General features: G+C 43.8%; 1 protein-coding gene and 1 long non-coding RNA gene across 2 annotated transcripts; one reads left to right on the forward strand and one right to left on the reverse strand.

Annotated features, from left to right (window-relative positions):
- The first annotated feature begins 1,351 nt into the window (after window positions 1–1,351).
- LOC106576985 (uncharacterized) lies at window positions 1,352–11,488 on the forward strand. The gene is made up of 3 exons (XR_001322046.2): window positions 1,352–1,796; window positions 2,429–2,524; window positions 10,651–11,488. It is a non-coding gene; the product is annotated as an uncharacterized lncRNA (long non-coding RNA).
- A 5,599-nt stretch (window positions 11,489–17,087) lies between these two features.
- LOC106576986 (opioid growth factor receptor-like protein 1) lies at window positions 17,088–23,059 on the reverse strand. Its single transcript, XM_045700840.1, has 7 exons — window positions 22,759–23,059; window positions 21,551–21,628; window positions 21,311–21,389; window positions 21,006–21,084; window positions 20,202–20,268; window positions 19,894–20,039; window positions 17,088–19,268 (listed from the first exon to the last, which is right to left on the reverse strand). Exons 1-7 carry the CDS (start codon window positions 22,939–22,941, stop codon window positions 18,791–18,793), a joined length of 1,110 nt encoding a protein of 369 aa, XP_045556796.1. The 5' UTR covers window positions 22,942–23,059; the 3' UTR covers window positions 17,088–18,790.
- Window positions 23,060–24,935: the final 1,876 nt, after the last annotated feature.

Consider the following 24,935-nt stretch of genomic DNA (forward strand, 5'->3'; position numbering starts at 1 on the left):
CAGAGAGTTACACACAAAGTTGACACGTGGAGTGTGTGTCCCTTACATGTACTGTGGCCTGCTGGCAAAGGTCATGTGCCACTCGGAAGACTCCACTAGATGGTGCAGAATATAAAGATTGTCTAAAGGTTATTTTACATCAATTTGCTTTGGTTGGTTTCTGTCGGATCTCCTTATCTCAGGGGGTGTAGTCGGTTCACAAATTCCGGTTTAAATCAGTCTGAAGTGGTGTCCTCTGCCAGTCTTCTGTCCTTCCCCTGCCTGGTTTGAAAATGGACCAAATATCCAGTCTGCTCTAATCAGTACTGGTGATGTAAAGGAGACAGAGATGATGCCATGTGTTATCTGCTGAAATAGGGTAGATTTAATTGAGACAGGACAGGTGTGGTATAGAGGGGTCTGAAGGTGCTTTGGGTGTCAACACTGCCACTCACTCTGCCAATACCCCCATTGTACATTACTGCTATGAGTACAAACAGAGAACCTCTCCTCTGACAGTCAAGACTGCTCTCCTACCCTTTCACCTACCCTTTCACCAGCTGGTTTGTTTCCTAAACATCACTTTGGAAATGGGGGGAGAGATACATGGGCATCTTACAGTTCGTTGTGTGAGAAAGTGATACCTACTTGTCCAAGGGCATCAGAAACAGAATAAAATAGAAACACATTGATTTGCTGTTCTCCTATTCCTTTCTACTATCTGATCCAAAATTATTATTAAGCTACTATTCTACAGTCTTCAGTAGTGTAGCACTGAGGGCTCAGGGCATTGGTCATCACAGATTTCAGAGGACAGGTGCAAACTATAGATGAACACATTGCAGAGGGGTGTGTGAGTTTAAGTGAAATTGTCAACTCCCCATTAATTTCAATGTAGACTACCATGAAAGATAACGGATGGACGTTCTATTCTGGAGTTTTTGGAACACCTGCGGACAGTTGGAGGTCATGGGATGCAGTGGCGGTTCTAGACCATTTCAACTGGGGGGGCCAAGCTGGGGCCAGTTGTACTGTTAGAGGGGCCAGTTAAATTAGACTTTATTGTTGTCATATCGTTTTCTTCACTGCATTGCAGGCATTATCAGGCAAAAGACCATGTTCATAATCATTAGTGTTCCGCGTTGCCACTGTCTAATTTTGCTATGTCAAAATTATTTCATACTCCACATTTAGGGGGGCCACAAGGGGGTCCAAAATTGTTGTCACAGGGGCACTGCCCCCCCCCCGCCGCCCCAAAAAAGGGATGGGTGGCAAAGGAAGGACGCGCGCAAGGTAACTGCGCTGACCAGGCTATTATTTCCCCGTCGATGCGCACAGTCCGGCCAGCCATTGGTCAGCTCTGCAGAAAAGAGGAGGTACTCGAGTCCAGAAATCTTTGTTGAAAAACTCCAGACTAAGGGACTGCAAAAAGGGTGACGGCGGACAAGGACGCTTTTAACATTTTGAAGTTCTCTACATCCATACCTTACAGCCTGATTTGTGCGTTTTTCTAGATACTTTGCGGGGGTTATAGTGAACTTTATCCGAAGACGACTGAACTGCCTCGACTTGGAACGTTGTCTTGGATAATTGAAATTGTCCAAGACGGACAGTGGGAAAAATCCAGCGAGGAGACTGATATCGCAGCGTGATACTGGCGGTTGTCTGTTCTTGCAAACACCACCGTAAACGATCTATTACGAAATATCGGGCTGCCAGTACTGCGAAAGCAGAGAGTTTGTTGGTCGTCCCAGACCAGCATAACTTGCCGTTTTCACGCAGTTAACTTTTTACCTTTTCGTGGATGCGGTGAAGCGGTAAGTAGTCTACAGTGTGTTCAAAGTAATCGAGGATAGCTGTTGGAAGAGGCGCAACTTCGCCTATTCCGCCTCCTTTTTTTTTCACGGAGAAAAGAATAGTCTCTGCTGTTCCCCTGGGATGTAATTGCGTTCCCAGGCAAGTTCAATGGCTCTGTAAGACTCAGAGAATAGCAAGCCATTCATGGCTGGGACAAAAACCCACTTATTTTATTATGCAGACAAGACTATCATTGTATCTTTGTAAACAAATTTAAATCAAGTACAATTACATTTAGATAAAAAAATATTGATTGTTGAAAACTCAAATGGCACCATTATTCAGGGAAAAATAGGGTGCTTCAGTAGTTAAAGGGACTCTGCAAGACTGCAAACATTAAGCATCCATACCCCCAAGTTATAGACAGGGCCCTGCCACTACTTCTTTTAGTTATACCTCCAAATGTGTCTATATAACACCCTCCTTTAAAACACTTGTCATGCCAAAATATAGGATGTTATGATTTTTCACCTCTAAAGATTGATAGTTGTACTGTAAGTGTTAGTGGTTTTGTTTAATGGGGTTGTAAAGGGAAGCTCTTTTGTGAAAGAGCCTGTTTGTGTTGATCTAAACTCTCCTTCTGTCTGAGGAGGGGTCTCTGGCTCAGCTCACAGGACCATTCCCATGGAGATGATAGGATCACTTCCTGTCTCAGGCCAGGTCATGGAGCTTATGCTGGACCGGGAGTGTGAGTTACACACAGAGATGCACACTCACAACAAAAATGTATTCAAGAGCATATACAAGCGCACAGCCTACACATCAACGCTCACTCACAACACACACACACACACACACACACATGCAAACACTCTTCACCCATTAAAGGCCCAATGCAGTCAAAAACATGATTTCCTGTTTTTCATATATATGAATAATACTGTGAAATGATGATAATGCTCTTTTAGTGTAAGAGCTGTTTGAAAACATGCCTGAAATGTCAGCCTGTTTTGGTGGGATGGAGTTTTAGTTAATACACCAATAAGAAAAAGTTCCAAACCTCTCTGCCAATAACAGCTAGTTTTCAGTTTTACCCTCCCCACTCAGACCACTCCCAGACAGTCCTAGCTAAATTCTTGCTTGAGAAATTACTAAGAAACTATTTTTGTTTCTTTTTGACCATATTAATAAAAAACAATTACAGTAAGGTATTCTTACCCAGAAATGATTTGATATTGAGAACTGCTGCATTGGACTTTAGATTAGACCCACCACCATGACTGACTGTTAAAGCTTTCTCTGTCAAGCTTAGCATTATTTGGGAAAGTTTTTTGCTCTACTTGTATTAGGATCACGGGCGGCAGAGCATTAGCACTCTGGTTGACCTTTGGGATGGGAGTTAGAGGTGTTATTCAGTGTTTCAGTGTCATGGCTCACCGGTCCTGTTAGTGTCCCCGATCGTGCTCGGAATACCGGTGTTACGATTAAGTCCCGGCGGAGTCCTGTCCCCAAGGTCATATGACTGCCACCCTGGACCTTCTCCGAGTTTCTTGGAAAAAGCTAGTGAGAGAGAAGTTGAATGGCAGAGTGGGTTGGGTTAAGAGGCCGGGTCTGTGCTATCAGAGAGTATGGAAACACGTGACCAAACCGAAGGACTGAGCTAAACATACAGCCCTGGCGGTTTGACAACCACAAGCCTTCATCGCCTTTCTTTAGGAGAGTGAAGGACATAAGCCTTCAAAGTTGAGGAATGGGAAGGTCATAAACCTACGTCGGCAAGGAGTGTGGAGATCATAAGACTTCATAAGCTAGTAGTGTGGATGAGGTCATCAGTCGTCATACACTCTTCGAAAAAAAGGTGCTATCTAGAACCTAAAAGGGTTCTTTGGCTGTCCCCATAGGAGAACCCTTTGAAGAACCCTTTTGGTTGCAGTTAGATCCCTTTTTGATTTCAATGTAGAACCCTTTACACTGAGCGTTCTACCTGGAACCAAAAGGGGTTCTCCTATGGGGACAGCCGAAGAACCCTTTTGGAACCATTTTTTCTAACAGTGTTGAGGTTACAGCAGAGCGGCTATGAGCGTGGCTGAAGGATGTTTTGTGTAATATACGCCTGCATAGCCAAGGAGTATGGAGGTATAAGAATATTTTGAAGATAAATACACAACGCAGAGACAGAGGACGAGAGGTCAATACAGTATTAACCATCAAGTGAAATATTTTTTCTCTGAAGTAGGGGATTAATGCAGAGACATGGGAGGAATTTGTCTATATTCAACTTGAAATAGGATACTTGTTATTTGGCCATTAATCCAGTTTTATTGCAAGGAGTTCTAATTGGTCAACCACAGGCTAGGGCTGGGTTATATACTACATCCTGTCCCTTTGATCACTGGAGAGAATCACTGAGAGCATCACTGAGGACAGGGGAGAATGACCATCTACTTCCAAGCATGATTTGTCCTTTTTGAATAAACCTATTTTCCTCCCCCTGATTTGCTTTGGGTCTGTGTTATTAAAGAATAACATCGACTGCTAACAGAGGTCATGAGCCTGCATAGCCAAATAGCATGTTGTTTATAATCACTCCTAGAGTCACGGAGTTCTGTAGACTGTCCTGTTGTAGGAAGCCTGTCAGCTGAAGCCAGTGATAGGGGGAGTCTGTGTTGGCCCCCTTTCTCCTCTTGTGAGGTCTGCTATGCAGCAGTGATTTGTGTGGGTGTGTGTAATTGTGTTACAGGTGTTTTGAGTGTGTCTGCCAAATGGCAGGAGAAATGTGGCTCAGGCGTGATTTTAGGTGGAATGCTTTGATGACTGAGACCGTTAAACCAAGCAAGAATTAGGGTTCTCCGTCCAGTGTGTGTGTGTTCTATTCCGAGGGTGACCCAGAGCTCGTAGAACCCCCAGACATAAAACACTATAAACTCCCTACCTTTCCTTACCAGCTCGTTTGCAGTAAAGTTCTCTGCCGTTCAGTCTAATACTGTTGAAGCTAAAGTTAGCCCTCACTCTATCCCACTACCTGGTATATCACACTACTCTGACTTCTGTGGGTGAAGTCATAACCTTGCCGTGACTTTGACACCTTCCACAGAGGGGGAATACGCGGTTAAGGGGCAGGACCTTTGATACGGTGTGTTAACATTTACATGTCACACTGGCCTCAGTTCGTGACACACATTTATACATTGGATTTGATTTATGACCCCGATGGCACCTCATAAGGGACACGTGGAATTATTACACATTACATACAGGATATTTTAGCAGGAGAGGTTTTGGACCTATGAGTTCAGCGGGTCAGTCTTGAAGAGTGAGAAAGGCTACTGTATGGAAATAAAACTGGAAGGCAGTGCTTCCCACCCTTCCCCCTCTCTCTCCCCCCTCCCCCATCTCCCTTCTCTCCTCTGTGTGCTCACCAGTTGCCAAGTGCTAAGAATCCGGGGAATGTGGGATTGCAGTATTCTGATAAAGTTTGCTTTGTTCCCTCCGTGACCTAAGCACTGGGATGGAGGCTGGAAGTCTAAGCCAGAGCAGCGTCGTGGTCCACACATAAACACACATTATATAATTACACACACAGATACACATGTCCTGTTCACAGTTTACAGACCCAGACACACCCGGCCATGCTAGTGATGGTATCACAGCTGAACAAATGTGACAAAAACAGACATTCCACGGACATTAGGCCAACAGTAACACACTTAAACTGTCCACTCAATGTGAAATGGGTAGCTGGTTTGAATGGTGGAACAGGGTTAGGGGATGGAGCACGTGGAATAAGGTTCTATAGAATGTAGTGACGCACTTTATCTCGTCACTGCTTACACATGTAATTACATGAACAAATACATGTAGGCTCGCACACACACACAGCATAGACATCTATTCCCCTACATATAGGCACACACCAATGTCACGCAGCAGCAGAGGATAGGGCGGGTGGGTGAGTGTGTGTGGTAAACAAGGAGATGAGCACTTTGATTGTGGGGTGGGAGGAGGAGAGGGATACCAGGGGGAGGCAGGAAGTCTGAATTTTGGTTGGGGGATCAAGGGTGGAAAGGCCACTGGGAGAGAGGTCTACAGTTCAGACGCAATCATTTCATTTCACTGTGTGTGTGTGATGGCTAAACAGAAGCCCTGTGGTGTTTACATGGTAAATATGATGCCGGTACATTGTGTGTGGGGGCTGTCGTTGTGGAATGTCACATGCTGACAGAATGCTTACAGATCAACAAAGGAAAGGCAGAGAAAACATACTGGAGACCAGTGACAATATACTGGACTCAAAATCTGCAGCTACAGAGCCAAGTTGATTGAAGGTTTGAGATTTTGACGGGTGCCGTGTTAACACCATTGTTTTGTATTTAGAATGTTGCTGGACCTTTGGTGCTAACTTGTAGACAGTTGACCAAACTGAACTTAAGCTGTACCATAGGCTTAAAAAAGGTGGCACCTTTTTTAAATTGGGAGGACGGACTCCTAGTAATGACTGGAACGAAATCGATAGAATATGCATCAAACACATGGTTTCCATATGACTATGTTGTATGTTACTAAAACCTAGTGCAAGTAATGCCCAGTGTTTGGTTTTAGCAGTGTCCATGTACCCTCTCCAGCACAGCTGGCAATATGGGCTACTGTAAACATCCTTGACTGAAAGCTGGTGTTTCATACAGGGCTTTCAGTCGGATGTTTGCAGCAGCCAACTGCCATTATCATCGCAACTACTATACAGCTATTGTTTTTACATGGAGACAACTGTTATAGCCATCACTATTAGGCTTATATACAGTCAACTGTGTTTGCCATAGAGGCTTTTACTATGCATGCACATAGAGCCATACATGGAGAAACCCTCTAGTGTGGACTATGACCAATCTGTAACATGAATTGATCAATTAAATCCAAGAATGTTTAGGGGAACAAACCGTTTCACCCTCTGGATATCTGTCTATGTCACAGGCCAGCCCCAGAGGACTTCATATATTGATGGGTCTCAATTATGACCACTGAGAAGTGAACGAACTGGAGACACACACACCCTGCTACTTTCCCCAACACTCTGTCTGTTGGCACCATCTCTGATGATTGTGCCCAAAGGACTTTAGAAAAACAGAGTGGGAGGAGAGGAAACAGCTCTGTTCATGGCAGTTGGTTCACAGTAGCAGGGAGGGGTTACATCCTCAGGAGAGAGGAGGAGGAGTGGTGGTGGGGGGTGAGTGAGTGAAATCCGGACACTACTTTATCTACTGCCTTTTCTGACCACTGATCTCAGAGGACATGACAAGCTATAGAAGCAAGGTGGAAACCTGTCAAGTCCTTTTATCAAACAGTGTTCTTGAAGGAAAGGAGACAAGGACAGTACGCTGTTAATGAGTATTGAGACACAGTCGTGTAAAGTTTAGGATTAGGGTAATCCGATCTGTGGGTAAGGGTGAGTTCTAACTGCCGACCTATGACCTCTCCGGGTTTCAGGCAGTGTAAACATCCTACACTCTCAGCGGCGCCCTCTAGTAGCCGGGAGTGGGATGTTTGCGCTGCCTGACTCGGGAACGCTCCTGGAATACTGCGGAGCGCTTTGGGAATGACGACCGAGGCAGAGCAGGAAATAGGGAGGGGCCGCCATCTGATTGGCTGTGACCTGTGACATGTCTGCTCCGGTGGGACAGGACCACCCATCTCACAACAGACACGCTGCAGGAAACACACACACTTGCGTGAACACACGACATAATATACACTGCCGGTCAAAAGTTTTTCAAAGCACCCTCTCATTCAAGTTTTTTTTTTTTTAACTATTTTCTATATTGTAGAATAATAGTGAAAAGACAAACTATGAAATAACACATACAATCATGTAGTAACCAAACAAGTGTTAAACAAATCAAAATATATCTGAGATTCTTCAAAGTAGCCACCCTTTGCCTTGATGACAGCTTTGCACACGCTTGGCATTCTCTCAACCAGCTTCATGAGGTAGTCACCTGGAAGGTAGAAAATAGTAAAAAATTAAGAAAAACCCTTGAATGAGTAGGTGTTCTAAACGTTTTGACCGGTAGTGTACGTGCACACAATCGTACACATATTTGCACATACTGTATGCACTCCCGGACCCCCAAAAATGTAGCCCAAAAAATGAAGAGGGGGCAGTTACACTTAAATATAAAGGAAATGTACATTGCTTTGTCATTTTGTGTCCCTAAACAAGTACAGGCACAATAAACTTTGCATGAAGACCAGACTGTGTATGTACTCTTTACAGTATGTAAAGCCTGGTCCCAGTAGAGAATTGAATCTATTTTACTGTCCTCACAGATAGACCAATCCTAATGTAATGTTATATATAGGTGTACTGATCTAATGGACCGTGTACTCTGCTATGTGTTGACCGATGCCTATGGTATGTTAAGTGGCTGTGGGAGGCACAACGCACAGAGGAAGTCGACACAAACCATTGTGTGAATGGGGCAGGGTTGTAAAAGTGCGTGTGTGTACACCAGTGTGCCCTGGCCTGGTCAGTTCAGTTGGAACCAGACCCACCCAGACTGACGTCACTGCAACAGGGAGCCCAAAAGGAAGTAGCTATAAATACCTTCAGATGACCCCACAGAGACACACACACACACACACACAGCCCTCTCCATGTCTCCTACCATTCCTCCAGGGAATGGGTTAGATTTAGTGACCTTGTTCTACTGTTATTACTCCCTAACCCCAATGTTCTTTGTGGTTTAGCTCTCTCTCTCTCTCGCCAATGCTGACTTCACAGGAAGAAATAGAAGCTTTTCCTTCATTCAGACTCTAGAGGGCGTCCTGTCTCCATGGTTTACTATTTCTGAGTCAGCGTTGAATATGCAGTAATGCCTTCCCTTTCAATTCAGCACAAAAGGTTAGCCTTATAGACAGAGGACTCATCTTTATATCTGTGCCATTATAGCGTCTGTGTCAGCATGGGCAGTGCCATTGAGGCTACAACCCATTGGAATCCCCACCCAGTTGACTGCTTTAAAATGGCGTAAGCATGGTGGAAACTAGGCTTGGGCAGTATACCGGGGTATTTGGGAATAGCAATGGGAGGGTTTTTCAATGCCGTCAATATCGTTTAAACTATTTCTTCTAAGTTTTTCAATAAATTGTAATATTTGTAGCTACTTTTTAAGTGAATACCTGCTGTCAACTTGTGCAATACGTTAGGAGATAAAGGAGACTGCGTTTTTAATTTCACCTGTCACGTTATTTGAAATAGTTCCACAGAACATTTGAGACAGTCATGTGTTTGTTTGACAACAGCAGGAAGCGGGAGCTGGGCTAGCTGTGGGGTTGGTGTTGTATATTGAAAGACAACAGTGTTTTTGTTGCTTCAATAGAGTGATCAGGGATGTGCAACTCTAGTTTTCCTTCACAGAAAATACATTAGTGTAACACATTCGGCAGAATATATCTTAATTTACATCAGATGATGGCAGAAGTGGAACGCTATTTGTCTGGCAGCCACACAAGTAAATGAGCTTACAATGAAATGGCAATGTATTTTTTGCAAAGATTATTCATGGCCATCATATTTCTAATGTTTGTCATAGAAAGATTGTAGCCAGCTACATTTCTTGAGGTTTTGCTTAAAGTTAGTCTTGCATTTTACCGAAGAAAAGTAAGCTGGCTACACCAAAAAAAGTCCTGGAGAAAGTAGCTACAATTCAGTCAGAGCGCTGTCTGCTGAGAGAATACTGTTCAAGAATTCTCATCCGAGTGGAGAAGTGCAACTGAAGCACAAAGTTAGTCTGACTAATTAGTCTAACTATGTTTGGAGTGGAACTAACAGTGTTTTAACTACTTTGTCTGTTTCATATCTGCAATCATAAGATCAGTCAAAAATATACAATTCCCAGTTTATTCTACAAAACCAACTTGATTTAAAAATAAGTTCTATGTGACTCAACATTCCATGGTGCACACTAAGGCATTGTTGGCAGACTAGATGGATGCAGTTCAATGCCTGATTCATATAATTCACCAATACATTTCTTGGTATCCCAAAAATATTGCTTTCAGGTTGTAAATCACAGTTGGCCTAGTACAGACTAATGTAACTAAAGCTGGGAATATCAATACAACCAAACTAGCAAAGTCAGTCTTAATGTGGCTAATAGGCTAGCGTATCTATTTATGTAGCAAGCTAAAAACACGGAGCCTAACGTTAGCTAGCTAGCTAGCTAGCTAGCTAGCTAGCTAGCTAGAAGGATGTCATGCCATTGCAGGAGTGGGTGAGTGACTGACATTGTCCCCTCATCGTTTTTCGGTGGTTGTACACAGCTAGAGATACAGGTGTCTGCCTGTAAACACACAGTCCAGTTCAAAGTGAATGATGGCAGGCCCATCTGTCTGTAAACACACAGTCCAGTTCAAAGTGAATGATGGCAAATGGCTTGTTTGTATGAAGGCCTACTATATCTCTGATTGGCTATAGCGCACCAGTCTGTGTAGACTCCGGTCTTGGACGAGACAGATGTTTTTATTAGGTTTTATTTGCTGCAGTGTCTATTAATTGTCCAAACGCACGGCCGCTTTCCCACTATACTGCTATATAATTCACAAATGCCTTAGTATACGTAATTCCTAAACATTCTAAGAATTTACGAAAATGTGAACATTTTTAAGTTTGATATTCTTCCTGGGGCTGTATATGAACAGATTTTAGTAAGATTTGATGTTGCTAAAATGCTGTCATTTCCACTTTAAGTTAGTGGCTGAATTAATAAGTTGATGGGGCACAATATTGTATTAGCTTTGTGCTGTGTTTAAGAAGTCAAAGCCCTTTGGATGAGTTATCTGTATCTTGATTCTAATATGTTTTTTCTTCTTTGTTCTTAGCCTGTCTGCTCCTCCCCCTTCTTCTCAGACCAGAGCAAGCAGGCCCATTGCCCTAGCGACTCCACACAGACACAGCGTGTACACATGCTGCTCCAGAGCCAGTACTGTTCTTCCTTCCGAAAAGTATGCCTCTCAACTTTGTTCATTTACACAATGTCCTTTGTTCACATTTGCTTATAAATGTTCTAAACTCACCAAAAATGATATTTGGTAGCTCCTACCTATATATGTATAACTTTGAGTTGGATTGCCTCTGCGCTCGTTAACATATTTAGCTAGCAGCCTCAATGGAAATTCGCTATTACTTGCGCTAATTTTGTTAGCATTCTGGTAATGGACACCGAATGGGCTTTTTTTCGCATTTTTTGGCCTGTAATACCATAAATCCTGGGATGAGATGACAGTATGACGAAAATGTGGATACCGCCCAACCCTAGTGGAAACCCTCAATGGCGCTGCCCATGCTAAAATGTTTTTGGCCACTAGAGTCCTCTATCATTCTCTGCTTGCAGATGACACATTGCGTCGGAAGTACCATAGAATTACTGCCTTTATATATTATCCACAATGACTATAGGCCTGATTCCACATTGAACACTGCTTCTCTTCCCTTGATGACTCACTCTTGCAGGTCTTAAAAGACTGCAGAGGTGTTGGCATGGTGATGGTTCCAGCTATTCAAATATGGGAACAAGTGAGAGTTTCTGTGTTAGTGTTTGCTTTTAATAACAGTAAAAATATGTAATTTGTTTGATCTAACAATTGTTTTCTATAGGTGCAGATTGCAAGTGTTCAATGTATTTTGAATATGATGAATAAAGGCTATTCTTCACCACAATCTTCTGTGTTATGTAATTAATCATGTGTAATTTATTTCAATTAGAGTAAAACAGTCATGGGTTTACTATCATCCTCGAGACTAAACCCTGGGTTTACTATCATCCTCGAGACTAAACCCTGGGTTTACTATCATCCTCGAGACTAAACCCTGGGTTTACTATCATCCTCGAGACTAAACCCTGGGTTTACTATCATCCTCGAGGCTAAACCATGGGTTTACGATCATCCTCGAGGCTAAACCATGGGTTTACTATCATCCTCGAGACTAAACCATGGGTTTACGATCATCCTCGAGGCTAAACCATGGGTTTACTATCATCCTCGAGACTAAACCCTGGGTTTACGATCATCCTCGAGGCTAAACCATGGGTTTACTATCATCCTCGAGACTAAACCCTGGGTTTACGATCATCCTCGAGGCTAAACCATGGGTTTACTATCATCCTCGAGGCTAAACCCTGGGTTTACGATCATCCTCGAGGCTAAACCCTGGGTTTACGATCATCCTCGAGGCTAAACCATGGGTTTACGATCATCCTCGAGGCTAAACCATGGGTTTACTATCATCCTCGAGACTAAACCCTGGGTTTACGATCATCCTCGAGGCTAAACCATGGGTTTACTATCATCCTCGAGACTAAACCCTGGGTTTACGATCATCCTCGAGGCTAAACCATGGGTTTACGATCATCCTCGAGACTAAACCCTGGGTTTACTATCATCCTCGAGGCTAAACCATGGGTTTACTATCATCCTCGAGGCTAAACCATGGGTTTACTATCATCCTCGAGGCTAAACCATGGGTTTACTATCATCCTCGAGGCTAAACCATGGGTTTACTATCATCCCCAACTCTTGCGGTGCTGTTGGTCTCACTTGGACTGTTTAGGGAATTCACATGCTTTCTATCTCTATTCCAATATTTATATCACTGCTTGTCTTTCTGCCATGAGGAACTGAAACCTGGGTCACATAGAGCTGACTTGGGGATTTCTGCGGTGCATGGAACAGCTGGCTGAGCCACCTCTCTCTCTCTCTCACACACACACACACACACACACACACACACAATGCTGTTATACACTATGACATTAACACAGTCACACACATAAAATTACTACACACAAATAGACATGGAATAACATGTACTTTGTACAGCTGGAGAGGCAGGATTATGTGAGTGTTGTGATAAAGTGTTCACAGTAACAGTCTGACCAAGAAGGGTCAACAAAGGTCAACCAAGCACATTGCATGTGTGTGATTCCATCTCATGTAACCTCCTGTGAACCCCCTTAACCACATATCATTGATTCATTCATTCGTGGTCAACTCCTTGGTCAAATAAGTTGCATACTCCAATATTGTCTTTGTCCTTATGGGTGTAGGCTTCTCTTATTTTCACTTCTCTTTCTGCGCCTTAGAAAGCAGAAGATCTCAGAGTAACAACTAGTTTCGACCTCAGACTGAAACACCCCGAAATTGAAGTCCAGTTTCGTCTGAGAAACCCAGGGTGCCATTTTGAAATATAGAGTGGTTATAGTCTCTTGTGACAGACAGCACATGTGAAATTTGGTTTTGGGTGCCGAGATTAAAGGTCGTCCAATCCAACCAGAAAACTGTGTTGCATTTTTATTATATTTTGCAATGTTTATGAGAATGATTTAATATTTAATACATTTTATACAGTAGTGTTTTGTTGATGTATATCCAAGATAAATTCCCCATTTGGAACAATAAAGTTTCTTATTAATCTTTTCCTTTTTATTTGCCATATGTTACCTTCCAGTTCACATGTCTATATACAGTATGCGAGTTCTGAATGTCACTGATTTATTACATGGAACTGTAGATGAGAACGCGCAAATGCTAAATCTGATTAAACACGTCGTATGCACCTCTTACAAATAGCTAATATAATACATACAATGTGTTAGAGGTTGAACTTTGGATTGGCCCACAACAAAATATTTCTCGCCAAAAATGTGTGGATGTTAGGTGAGAATAATGATGATGATCACACCAACTCTGAGGGACAAATCCCTGCAGCCCACTGGTGGTACAGACGAGAAGTAGCTCACTTCTAGTCAGGTGCAGACACAACACCTGCACAAGTTTCCAGTCCAAACTTCAGAGGAAACTGAAACAAGAAGAGGAGTAACACATCGTGAAAGCCATCTGTTACCAATAGCTAAGGCATCCATTCTAATCTGGAAGGAGAGTGAATGTCAGTCTCACACATGGGCAGCCAGGCGTGCACACACACACATCTGTGACATGTGACGACCCTCCCACTCTGTCTGCCGTATTCGCTCTCTTTGTTCTTGTTTCCTTATTAGGATGCCGGTGGGCGGAGTTGGAAGGGTCGTCAGCTAAATGGGAAGCACCTGGGCCCGGCTGTGTCCCAGGATAAATAGACCTCTTCCACAGTCATTGGGGAGACTCTCTCCATGCAGACACCTTGTTGTTTTTGGTTGTGCTAGTTGTGGCTTTTTGGTTGTTTGCTTTGGCACCCTTCAACACCCTGCATTATTACATTTATGCATGCAAACACTCACTTACACTACTGATTACTGATTACACACACCATTGTTAATTACTTAGTTTACTTTATTTAATAAATATATATTTTGATACTCCTTGTCTCCACGTTGTCTCCCTTTTGTTGCGAACTCTGAGCCGGTTCGTAACAGACATTATTGTAACACATAAAGCACACACACAGATCTGTGACATTATTGTAACACATAAAGCACACACACAACATGCTGTGATACTGGTACAGACGTGGGGTTTTAGGATTAGTGGTTTGTAGTTTGTAGTCTATGTGTTTGTATATATGTGTGTGTGTGTGTGTGTGTGTGTGTGTGTGTGTGTGTGTGTGTGTGTGTGTGTGTGTGTGTGTGTGTGTGTGACAATTGAATATTTTGGCCTGTTTGGTCCTTCTCTGTAAGACAATGCCGCCAATTGAAATAGTCTCTCTCCTTTACACAGGGTGAGTCACTCGCTCTGCTCCAGCACCCATTCCAGGAGGCAGCCGCCTCATTCTGTCAGTATGAATCAGTGCTGTGGGCACACTGCACTTAACACACAGTACCAACCATTTCCCAACACAGAATACTCCTACCCAACACACCACAACATCCATCCCCCCAACACAGCTCAACATAAGTACCCCAACACAGCTCACCACAGAATACCCCAACACACCACAACATCCATCCCCAACACAGAATACTCCTACCCAACACACCACAACATCCATCCCCCCAACACAGAATACTGCTACCCAACACACCACAACATCCATCCCCCCCAACACAGAATACTCCTACCCAACACACCACAACATCCATCCCCCCAACACAGAATACTCCTACCCAACACACCACAACATCCATCCCCCCAACACAGAATACTGCTGCCCAACACACCACAACATCCATCCCCCCAACACAGCTCAACATAAGTACCCCAACACAGCTCACCACAGAACACCCCAACACAGCTCACCACAGAACACCCCAACACAGCTCACCCCAGAATACCCCAACACAGCTCACCCCAGAATACTCCAACACAGCTCACCCCAGAATACTCCAACACAGCTCACCCCAGAATACTCCAACACAGCTCACCACAGAACACCCCAACACAGCTCACCCCAGAATACCCCAACACAGCTCACCCCAGAATACTCCAACACAGCTCACCACAGAACACCCCAACACAGCTCACCCCAGAATACCCCAACACAGCTCACCACAGAACACCACAACACAGCTCACCCCAGAATACTCCAACACAGCTCACCACAGAACACCCCAACACAGCTCACCCCAGAATACCCCAACACAGCTCACCACAGAACACCCCAACACAGCTCACCCCAGAATACCCCAACACAGCTCACCACAGAATACCCCAACACAGCTCACCCCAGAATACCCCAACACAGCTCACCACAGAACACCCCAACACAGCTCACCACAGAACACCCCAACACAGCTCACCACAGAACACCCCAACACAGCTCACCCCAGAATACCCCAACACAGCTCACCACAGAACACCCCAACACAGCTCACCACAGAATACCCCAACACAGCTCACCACAGAACACCCCAACACAGCTCACCACAGAACACCCCAACACAGCTCACCACTACTTCTAATTATACACCACACATTTCACCAGGGAAATTTCTACCCAAAGGAAACTTGGCACAGAATGTCTCTACTCCCACTCCCAACACATCTCAACACATGACACCGAACCCACTGTACCCACACACTGAAATCAAATACATTTTCATTTGTCTGATGCGCCGAATACAACAGGTGTAGACCTTACCACACAATAAGCCCTAATTAAATACATGCATTCTCTTAGAAGGCATGATTAGCTGCTGTTGACATGATGTACGTGTGTGTGTGTGTGTGTGTGTGTGTGTGTGTGTGTGTGTGTGTGTGTGTGTGTGTGTGTGTGTGTGTGTGTGTGTGTGTGTGTGTGTGTGTGTGTGTGTGTGTGTGTGTGTGTGTGTGTGTGTGTGTGTGTGTGTGTGTGTGTGTGTGTGTGTGTGTGTCATACCCCTCACAGATTCTTCTTCTCACCACACACACCTCAATTAACACAAACCTGTGTGTGTTATTTCAGTGTTTAAGATTCCAAATGTCTGCTGTTAACTGAAATTAACTCTGGAGATGCATGGCTCTCTTCAGACTCATCTGTGTGCTATAGGCTATACACTCGCCTTCTGTGGTCTTGTGTTTGTGGCGCTGGGCAGTCAAGGTTACAGTAGGTCTGGCTCATAGAATGGCTAGAACATGCATATTCTATCCATCTAATGGTGAATTTCGAGAGCTTGGGACTAGAAGGTTCTATCTGAGTTATTGACATAGCCTTGTTCTGTTTAATGTCCTCTAGCTACACTGAGTGTACAAAACATTAAGAACACCTTTGCTAATATTGAGTTGCACCCCTCCCCCCTTCAGAACAGCCTCAATTCACCAGGGGATGGACTCTACAATGTGCTAAAAGCGTTCCACAGGGATGCTGGCCCATGTTGACTCCAATGATTCCCACAGTTGTTTCAAGTTGGCTACCGACATACCCCGTTCAAAAGCCCTTAAAACTTGTGTCTTGTCCATTCACCCTCTGAATTGTACACATACACAATCCATGTCTCAATTGTCTCAAGGCTTAAAAATCCTTCTTTAACCTCTCCTCCCCTTCATCTACACTGATTGAAGTGGATTTAACAAGTTACATCAATAAGGGAGTATAGATTTCAGCTGGATTCACCTGGTCAGTCTATGTCATGGAAAAAGCAGGTGTTCTTAATGTTTTGTACACTCAGTGTATAAAGTACTCTAAATACTCCAATTCATGTTAAGTTCAAAAGAATACAAGATGGAAATTGCTGACACCATTCAAACCAATGAGGGTTTAGAACTTTTTGCAAATATAACCTTGGTTGTTCTTGGTACATGCCAAACAACAAGAAATGGATTTGTTTGGGTTTGTCTGTAGTGACGTGCCACTCCCATATACTCTCTCTCTATCTCTCACATACACACACCATAAAGTACACATGTTCTTTTGCTGTTGATTTGCCATATTTTATTACAGCAGCCATAAAATTATGCTCCAGAAACGTTCTTATACAAATCATAAGAATTGATACAATTTACAAAACACACTTATGAAGGGAACCTTTACACATCCAGAGACCAATCAGTCACAAGGAAGACAACAGAGAGAGAGAAAGTGAGAGAGAAAGATAACAAGCGAAAGAGAGAGAGAGAGAGATGCATCTATACCTGAAACAGAACACTTACACATCGACAAGACGAGCTTTCCAGCGTTCCATAGACTGGATATACAGTTAGTCCCCTTCCCCCAGTCCTCTCCTCTTCCCCATCCTCCCATCCTCTTCCCCATCCTCCCATCCTCTTCCCCATCCTCCCATCCTCTCCCAAGCCTATCTATACCCAGATGACGATAGGGGCAGTTAAACAACGTGAGAGAGGGAGGAGATCCTTCTTTATCATAAGCCTCTGAGAGAAGGGGGAAAGTGAGAGAGTAAATTAGTCATTTTAACTGGTCTTCATTTGGCACATTTTAACATGGCAATGCCAACCAATAACGTAAGGCTAGGGAGAAGGAGAAGGAGAATAAGAAAGAGAGAGTTGGATTCAAGCCATCCACCCATTCTCCTTTTTGAGAGGCTATACTACAAATGTGTATGTGTCTATACATACACTCAACAGTTCTGCATTTCTTCTCCCCAATAAAAAAACAACAGCATCCTCATTAGGATTCAAATGAATTATTCCCCAATAGGATGGTCCAGGATTCAGGACCTAAGTGCCAGGTATTGTTGTGAATCATGTGTATGCTAGATGACTCGGATGTAAATGTATGTAAAATGTGTACCCTACGGAAACGTCCCAAACTGCCGTCTAGTTACTTGCGTGTTATAATCATACTGGTACATTGAAATGTTCGGTTTCTGTTCTTATGGAAGCAAATTGTGCCTTTTACTCTAAAACCCATCAGCTAACCAAATTCATATCTGAAAATATTTAACTGAAACATTGGTCAGTACACACACATCCCTAACGGAACACAATTAACCAATAAAAGATGAATAGAAAATAGGCACTTCAGATAGTAGTAGTACACACACTGCTTATCACAAATACACTAGTCTCAACACACACATACTAGCTAATAGCTACAGTATTAATACTTGAGCCCAGTATACCTGAAAATCTTATATGAGCCTGTGCGTCTGACTAGCTTGGCTGCTCTGAAAGCTACAGAAGGCTTTGTGTAGGAAGATGGGATCCGACAGCCAATGATTCACCCTCATCGCCAGGATCAGCAGCCAATAGGAAGATCAGCTCAAGAAGTAACCAGGAAGTTACAGAGATATCTCATATAGGAAGACACAGATTGTCAAAGGTGCAAGATTCCACACAGCAGCCGCCTTGTCAAGCAGTTGTTTATATCCTATCAGATTGTTTGTTTCATACTTCCAACAAATCAGGCTGCTTGTTGTATGCTAACTCCTAAATGTGATCTGCTTGGCTAGAAGGGTCTGTACAATTATGAGTGGATTGCCAAGTGCAGTCAATCAATACAAAAGGACGAAATACACTGTGATAGAGAGTAAACATTGCAAGAGTAGTTTAACGGTAAGGATTGTGCTGCATACTAAACTTAGCTACTACAACTTAGCTACGACTTTTAAGTCCATAAAAACATTGCATGGGCCAGTAAAAAACTATTATCCCTTCAGTCTTCCAGTGGTACAGTCTCAATGTACTCGCCCTTCACCCCCTCCTGGAGGGATTTCGTGGAAGCGGTACAGCCCTTGGTTCCCTTCCCCTCTCCTCCCCCATCCCCCCATCCCCCTGAGTCCTGCTTCGTCAGCAGATTACGAGCCCTGTGGGGGTCTCCTCCGCTCCTTTCCCGCTCCAGGATGGGTCCTGGCCCAGCCCCAGCTCCTCTCCTCCTGGCCGGGGGCCCCCAGAGGAAGGTGTTGGCCGGCTGGTAGTGCTGGCGTGCGTAGCGGAGCAGGCTGCGGCGGAGGGAGCGCGGGCGGATTGTGTAGACGTAGTACTCCAGGATGCTGTGCAGCATGTTGGGCAGGGTGCCTCGACACAGAGCCTCGTCCAGCAGCAGACGCACCAGGGGGGCTTTGAAGGCCTCGAAGCCGAGTTCACCCAGAGACTTGAGGATGCGCGTGATCCGCAGGTAGTTGTGCTGTGACCTAATGAGAGAGGGAGAAATAGGTAGGTTACTCATCACCTGAGTGTATTTCACCAAACCACCTCATCTTTCTTGCATGTCAGAGAGAGAAAAAGAAAGCAAGACAATGACACAGAAGGAATTAATACTCTTTGTGTGTGTTTGTACGTGTCTGTGTGTGTGTATGCATGTGTGTGTGTGTGTACGTATGTGCATGTGTGTTTGTGTGTGTATGTGCGAGTGTGTGTGTGTATGTGTGTGTATGTGCGCGTGTGTTTGTGTGTGTGTGTATGTGCATGTGTGTATGTGTGTGTGTACATGTGTGTGTGTTTGTGTGTGTACGTGTGTGTACGTGTGTGTATGTGTGTGTTTGTGTGTTTATGTGTACATGTGTGTGCTTGTGTGTGTGTGTATGTGTGTGCACGTGTGTGTGTGTTTGTGTGTGTGTGTACGTATGTTTGTGTGTACGTGTGTTTGTGTGTACGTGTGTTTGTGTGTGTGTGTATGCACATTTGTGCGTGTACATGTGTGTGTGTGCAAGTGTGTGTATGTGTGAGTTTTTGTGTGTGTACGTGCGTGTGTGTTTGTGTGTGTGTGTGTGTGCGTGCGTGCGTGCGTGTGTGTGTACACCTGTATGAATCACTCACTCATTGAGGTGCTGGAAGCGTTCCTGCCAGTTGGAAGCTCGGGTGACATTCCCAATCTTATCCAGGAGTTTGATTCCGTAAAAATCCAGCATGAGTGTGTACGCCAGCAAGAATCGCCGCTTGGCCTCCCGAGTGCTTAGGAATTCCTTTGGGACACAGCAAAGATCAGTCGGAGTAGATCCCACAATATTCTAAATTCCTGTACAACATGATAACATACTGCCATTTTCAGATCAGTAAAACCACAATGGTCAAGTTGCAGTCAAATCGGTCAATGTGTTGTTATGTGGTCCTGTTATGGTCTTTACCTTGATCTCCTCCTGAGTGAGTTCTTGAGCATAGAGGTTGAGCCCTTGCTCCCTCAGAGGGAAAAGCCTGCAGGAAAGACAAAGCGAGAGACGAACGTCACAGAGTGTGTTTATCTCTCTGCCACTGAATTTTCTATGCATGCCTCCCCATCCTCTCTTTCCTGTCTTCATTGTCTTTCTCTTGCTCTCCCCCTCTGCCCTCTATTTCTCTATACACATCTTCCTTTCTCCTTCAATCTCTCTCGCTGACGTCTCTTATTAAGTCAATTCAAGGAGTGCCAGCCACCCTTCTGCACGCGCTCACTGCTGCTTAGACACCCACTCATTTATATTATGCTAATGATCAGCTCTGTCAGAAAGGAGAGAACGACGGAGAAGAAGAGAAAGCGAGAGATATTAAGGGTGGCGCTAAAGGGTGTAAGTGCAGCAGCATATGTGTGAACCTCAGTGGTGTGACTGTTTTTTCTTGGTGTTGTGTGGGTCTCTAAGTTATTTAGGTCTGTGTCAGAGAGCTGGCTGAACTTTGCTATTCTCCTTCCTGCTTGTGGAAGACAATTTAGTTCCTGCAAATAAGAATGAGATCCATTTCTATGTTCAAACATACATATGTAACAGACCTGGGTTCAAATACTACTGTTTGAATGAGCTTGCCTGGTCCCACAACTGCAAACCCTGCCCATCTGGCACTCCTGGCAGGCTAGAACAAACACTCAATGTATTTGAAATATTTGAAATAGTATTTGAACCCAGTAGTCGCAGGTGCACGTGACACACACATCCATAGTAACTTGAAGGAGCTCTCACCACTGTATGTAGGTGTGATTGTGCTCCAGTTTGTCATAATCTCCTTTCCATTTGGTCAGGATCTCCTCAATGAAGATGACTAGAGATGGATTCAGGTCAATCACAGAAATTATACAGGAAACACATGTGCCTGGTTTGGTTTCAGCTTAAAATGTGTGTGTGTGTGTGTGTGTGTGTGTGTGTGTGTGTGTGTGTGTGTGTGTGTGTGTGTGTGTGTGTGTGTGTGTGTGTGTGTGTGTGTGTGTGTGTGTGTGTGTGTGTGTGTGTGTGTGTGTGTGTGTGTGTGTGTGTGTGTGTGTACTGACCATCTGGTATTAGAGGGATCTTGTTCAGGTAGAAGCGAAGGTTGCGGTAGTCATTAGGTAACCGGGGCTCCTTGTAGTTCTAGGGAGGGAGAGGAAAAGGAGGAAAAGTCAGGAAGTGTGTGTGTGTGTGTGTGTGTGTGTGTGTGTGTGTGTGTGTGTGTGTGTGTGTGTGTGTGTGTGTGTGTGTGTGTGTGTGTGTGTGTGTGTGTGTGTGTGTGTGTGTGTGTGTGTGGAGCGTACCGGGTAGCTGTGGCGATATTTGTAAAGATCCTTTGCAGCATAAAAGCTCCTCTTCATCTTGGTGTCAGAGTCAGAGAACTGAAAGAGAGAGAGAGAGAGAGAGAGAGAGAGAGAGAGAGAGAGAGAGAGAGAGAGAGAGAGAGAGAGAGAGAGAGAGAGAGAGAGAGAGATAGTAAACACTGGCTGAAATAGATACCCACAATGATATCAACAGGGTTAGTGTCTGGTGTTAAAAGGTTGCTACTCAGATGATCCCTGAGTGACACATAAACACATGTAACCACCAGCTGTGTTACAACAGATGTCCGGGTTCATTTTTGGTGTGGCCTTCTGCCCCATGAACCCAACTCTAGCATTATGGAGGCTTCAGATGCACTCACAGTCAGGATAAAATGAAGCCAAAGGCACCATGTCAAGGCATATATGGAATAAAAAAGGCAACTGACTCATTACAGAAAAATATTGTTGTTTACCTCTTTTGTACCAATGAGCAGAGATGCTGCCCTTCGAAAGTGTAGAGTTGTTGAGTAGGCTATTGTCATAAAAACAACAACAAAAATAAACAAAAAGAGAAAGCCCAAAGGCCTAAACCTGAAAACAGCAAAGAATTGGGGGAATGAGCACACTGTGACATTGACCCAAATCAAAGGCAGGAACATTGTCTCCCCATTTTTGACCCTATTCTTTTTGATGTAAAACAAAATTGTCACCTTCATCAGATCACTGTCTCACTTGCGCACAACACTAGCCTACTCTCTCCGCTTGTGCACCTGGGACATTGAGAACACCAACGAGGATATAAAACAAGGCAGAGATAGATAACATTTTGGTTAAAACTGGAGGCAATAATGTAGGAATTATGGCTATAAGATACAATACATCCACTTGTGGCAATGCATAATACCACATCAAATGGATACTTGGCAATGACATTAGATGTAGCCTAGACATAGCAACAAGACATGCGTTAGTACAATTATTTGGAGACACAGCCTAAACTAAGCTACAAGCCTACATACAAGCCTGATTTTGGTTGCCCACCATTAGGCTGAGATGTTGACATTTTCAGCGAGTCGGCTATGCAGCTGTGCCATTTCCCTTTTCTAATTTAGCTCAGGGCAGTCTGCTCTTCTTTCACTTTTCTCTGTGTCTGGTTGCTATAGATATGCTGTTGTGCTGTTTCGTTTCTGTAGTGTGTTGGTATTTACCTGCGGGGACATGTCCGCTAGTTCGCCGCATCTCTCCGTCTCGGGCGGGCTGACACACTCCGATATCCCGCTGTCCTCATCACCCGGATGCTCATCGCATTCCGAGTCTGACTCCCACGTCGAGTCGCATTCTTCCACAGTGCTCGGCTCCTTGTAGCGCAAACTGCCTATCAGATTTCCCATTTAACAAACCTACACTGAGTCGCAGCCGTCCTCTGTGTTCTATTAGCCTACATATTTTGACGTGCAGTCGGCCTGCTGGTGCTTTTAAATGGCAGGCTGAGGGAATTTCCAATCCACGGATTTGCTGGTGAACACACCCCCAATGTGCGCCGCGTGCCGGGTGACAGCATCAGGACCGAAGATGACATCACTTGCTCCGCGACTCAGGGACAGGGGTGAACTAGTGTCACCTCTAAGATCGTCAATGTCAGAAAGATAACAAATAATTATTCTCCCTTTCTGTCACTGACGTAATGTATTCCATCGAGTTATAATCGGATTTTCACTCATTGCGGAAATTGGCTATATGGGCCTGCCTATTGGTAGGCGATATAGTACACATGTGGTTGTGTGCCGTGTTTTTTCTAGTTAGGTAGGCTAATCAACAGACTACAGTTTACTACTTCAGTTCACATTTAAATAAGGGCATTCCTCCTAAGGGATGAGCTTTGATGTGTGGCAACACAGAGACAAACGTAATACAACATGACAGCCTAACCAAGCAGTGTTGGAGTGGGAAATGGATCAAAGTCAAACGCACCATTAGCTGCTGATAGAATAAACAGAGCTGGATGATAAAATACAACAGAACGGACATCAAATGCAAAGTAGAAAGATCAACATTCAGTGATACAGGAACCAGAATTGTCAATCTCATCACCACCACACGAGAGCAGCATTTCCTACGTAATATATTATACCGTAGCAACGTGGATCTCGACTCCTTAGCAAGCCTGTTAGCCAAATACTATTCAATTACTTTTTGAGTTGTAATATGTAGTTTTATGGTTCCAGCACATTTATTTTCCATTCGTCTCCAAACTGTAGGCTAATCTCGAAATAATCCATAGCCAATATGCCAACTACTGACACCTCAGTCTGTTTATGTCATGTTTGGAACAATTAACAGAGACGAAAGAGAGAGAGAGAACGAAAGCGAGACCCGTCTGTGTGTGCATGAGCTAACTTTATAGAATGCCCGAACAAGCAAATAGGGTCTGTCGGAGATGTAGCACCATGGACAGCGGCTGAATCGAACTCTCAAAATCCCGCAGTTCAGCACCACAAGACAATGGACAGCGACCGTAAACTGCAGCCACTCCTTGTCTATGGAGAAAATTCATGAAATACAGAGGAAGGCCTGCTAGCCAGAAAGCAAGAAAGCTGACTCCCACACAAAGTCTATCCTAGGACTTTTTAGCCATATTTGATTTCAAACGTTTAACTTAAGAATTAAATTAAAGTAATAGGGAATAAGTTAAATAAATAGGGCATAATTGAAACTGACTACTCTAGTGAATCCTCCAACTACACCATCAGTGTGTCAGTAATATACTTCATTAAACAGAGAGGAAGGAGTATTCGGTCCTTTCCTGTGGCCTACACTCTGAAAAAAAGGTACAGAATTGTACATAAAGGGGTACAGATGTTTGTTTGTTTCTGTAGTGGTACCCTGTAAGCAGTATGCCCATTGTATCATTAGTTATAGGTACACAAATATACCCTTACAGTTCATATCTTAAAATATCCAATAGTGTACCTTTAGGGGACAAGATAGTACCTTTCTTATATATAGTCCACAGGTACAAAAGTGTACCTTTACAAAAGGTACAAATGTGTCTTTTTAGGGTACCACCACAGTGACAAAGCCATTTGTTCCTTTTAAATGGCAAAAATGTACCTCTTCTCTATACCAAGTCCAATTTGTAGCTTTTCTGCTAAGCAAAAGTACAGATCAGTACCATCAAGAATCATTAGTGTACCCTTGAGGGTATGCAAGATACATTTGTACCCTGGGAAATAGAAATGTACCTTCACCGTACCCTTTTTTTGTTTAAAGTGTGTGATGATTGTACCTAAACAATATTGTGTACAAAAATGTATATACTACATCTGCACCTGTACCCTAAAAGGTACTGAACAGTACCATGGGAGATCATATGTGTACCTCTGAA

This window comes from Salmo salar, chromosome ssa18, assembly GCF_905237065.1.
Source record: "Salmo salar chromosome ssa18, Ssal_v3.1, whole genome shotgun sequence".
Lineage (NCBI taxonomy): Eukaryota > Metazoa > Chordata > Actinopteri > Salmoniformes > Salmonidae > Salmo > Salmo salar.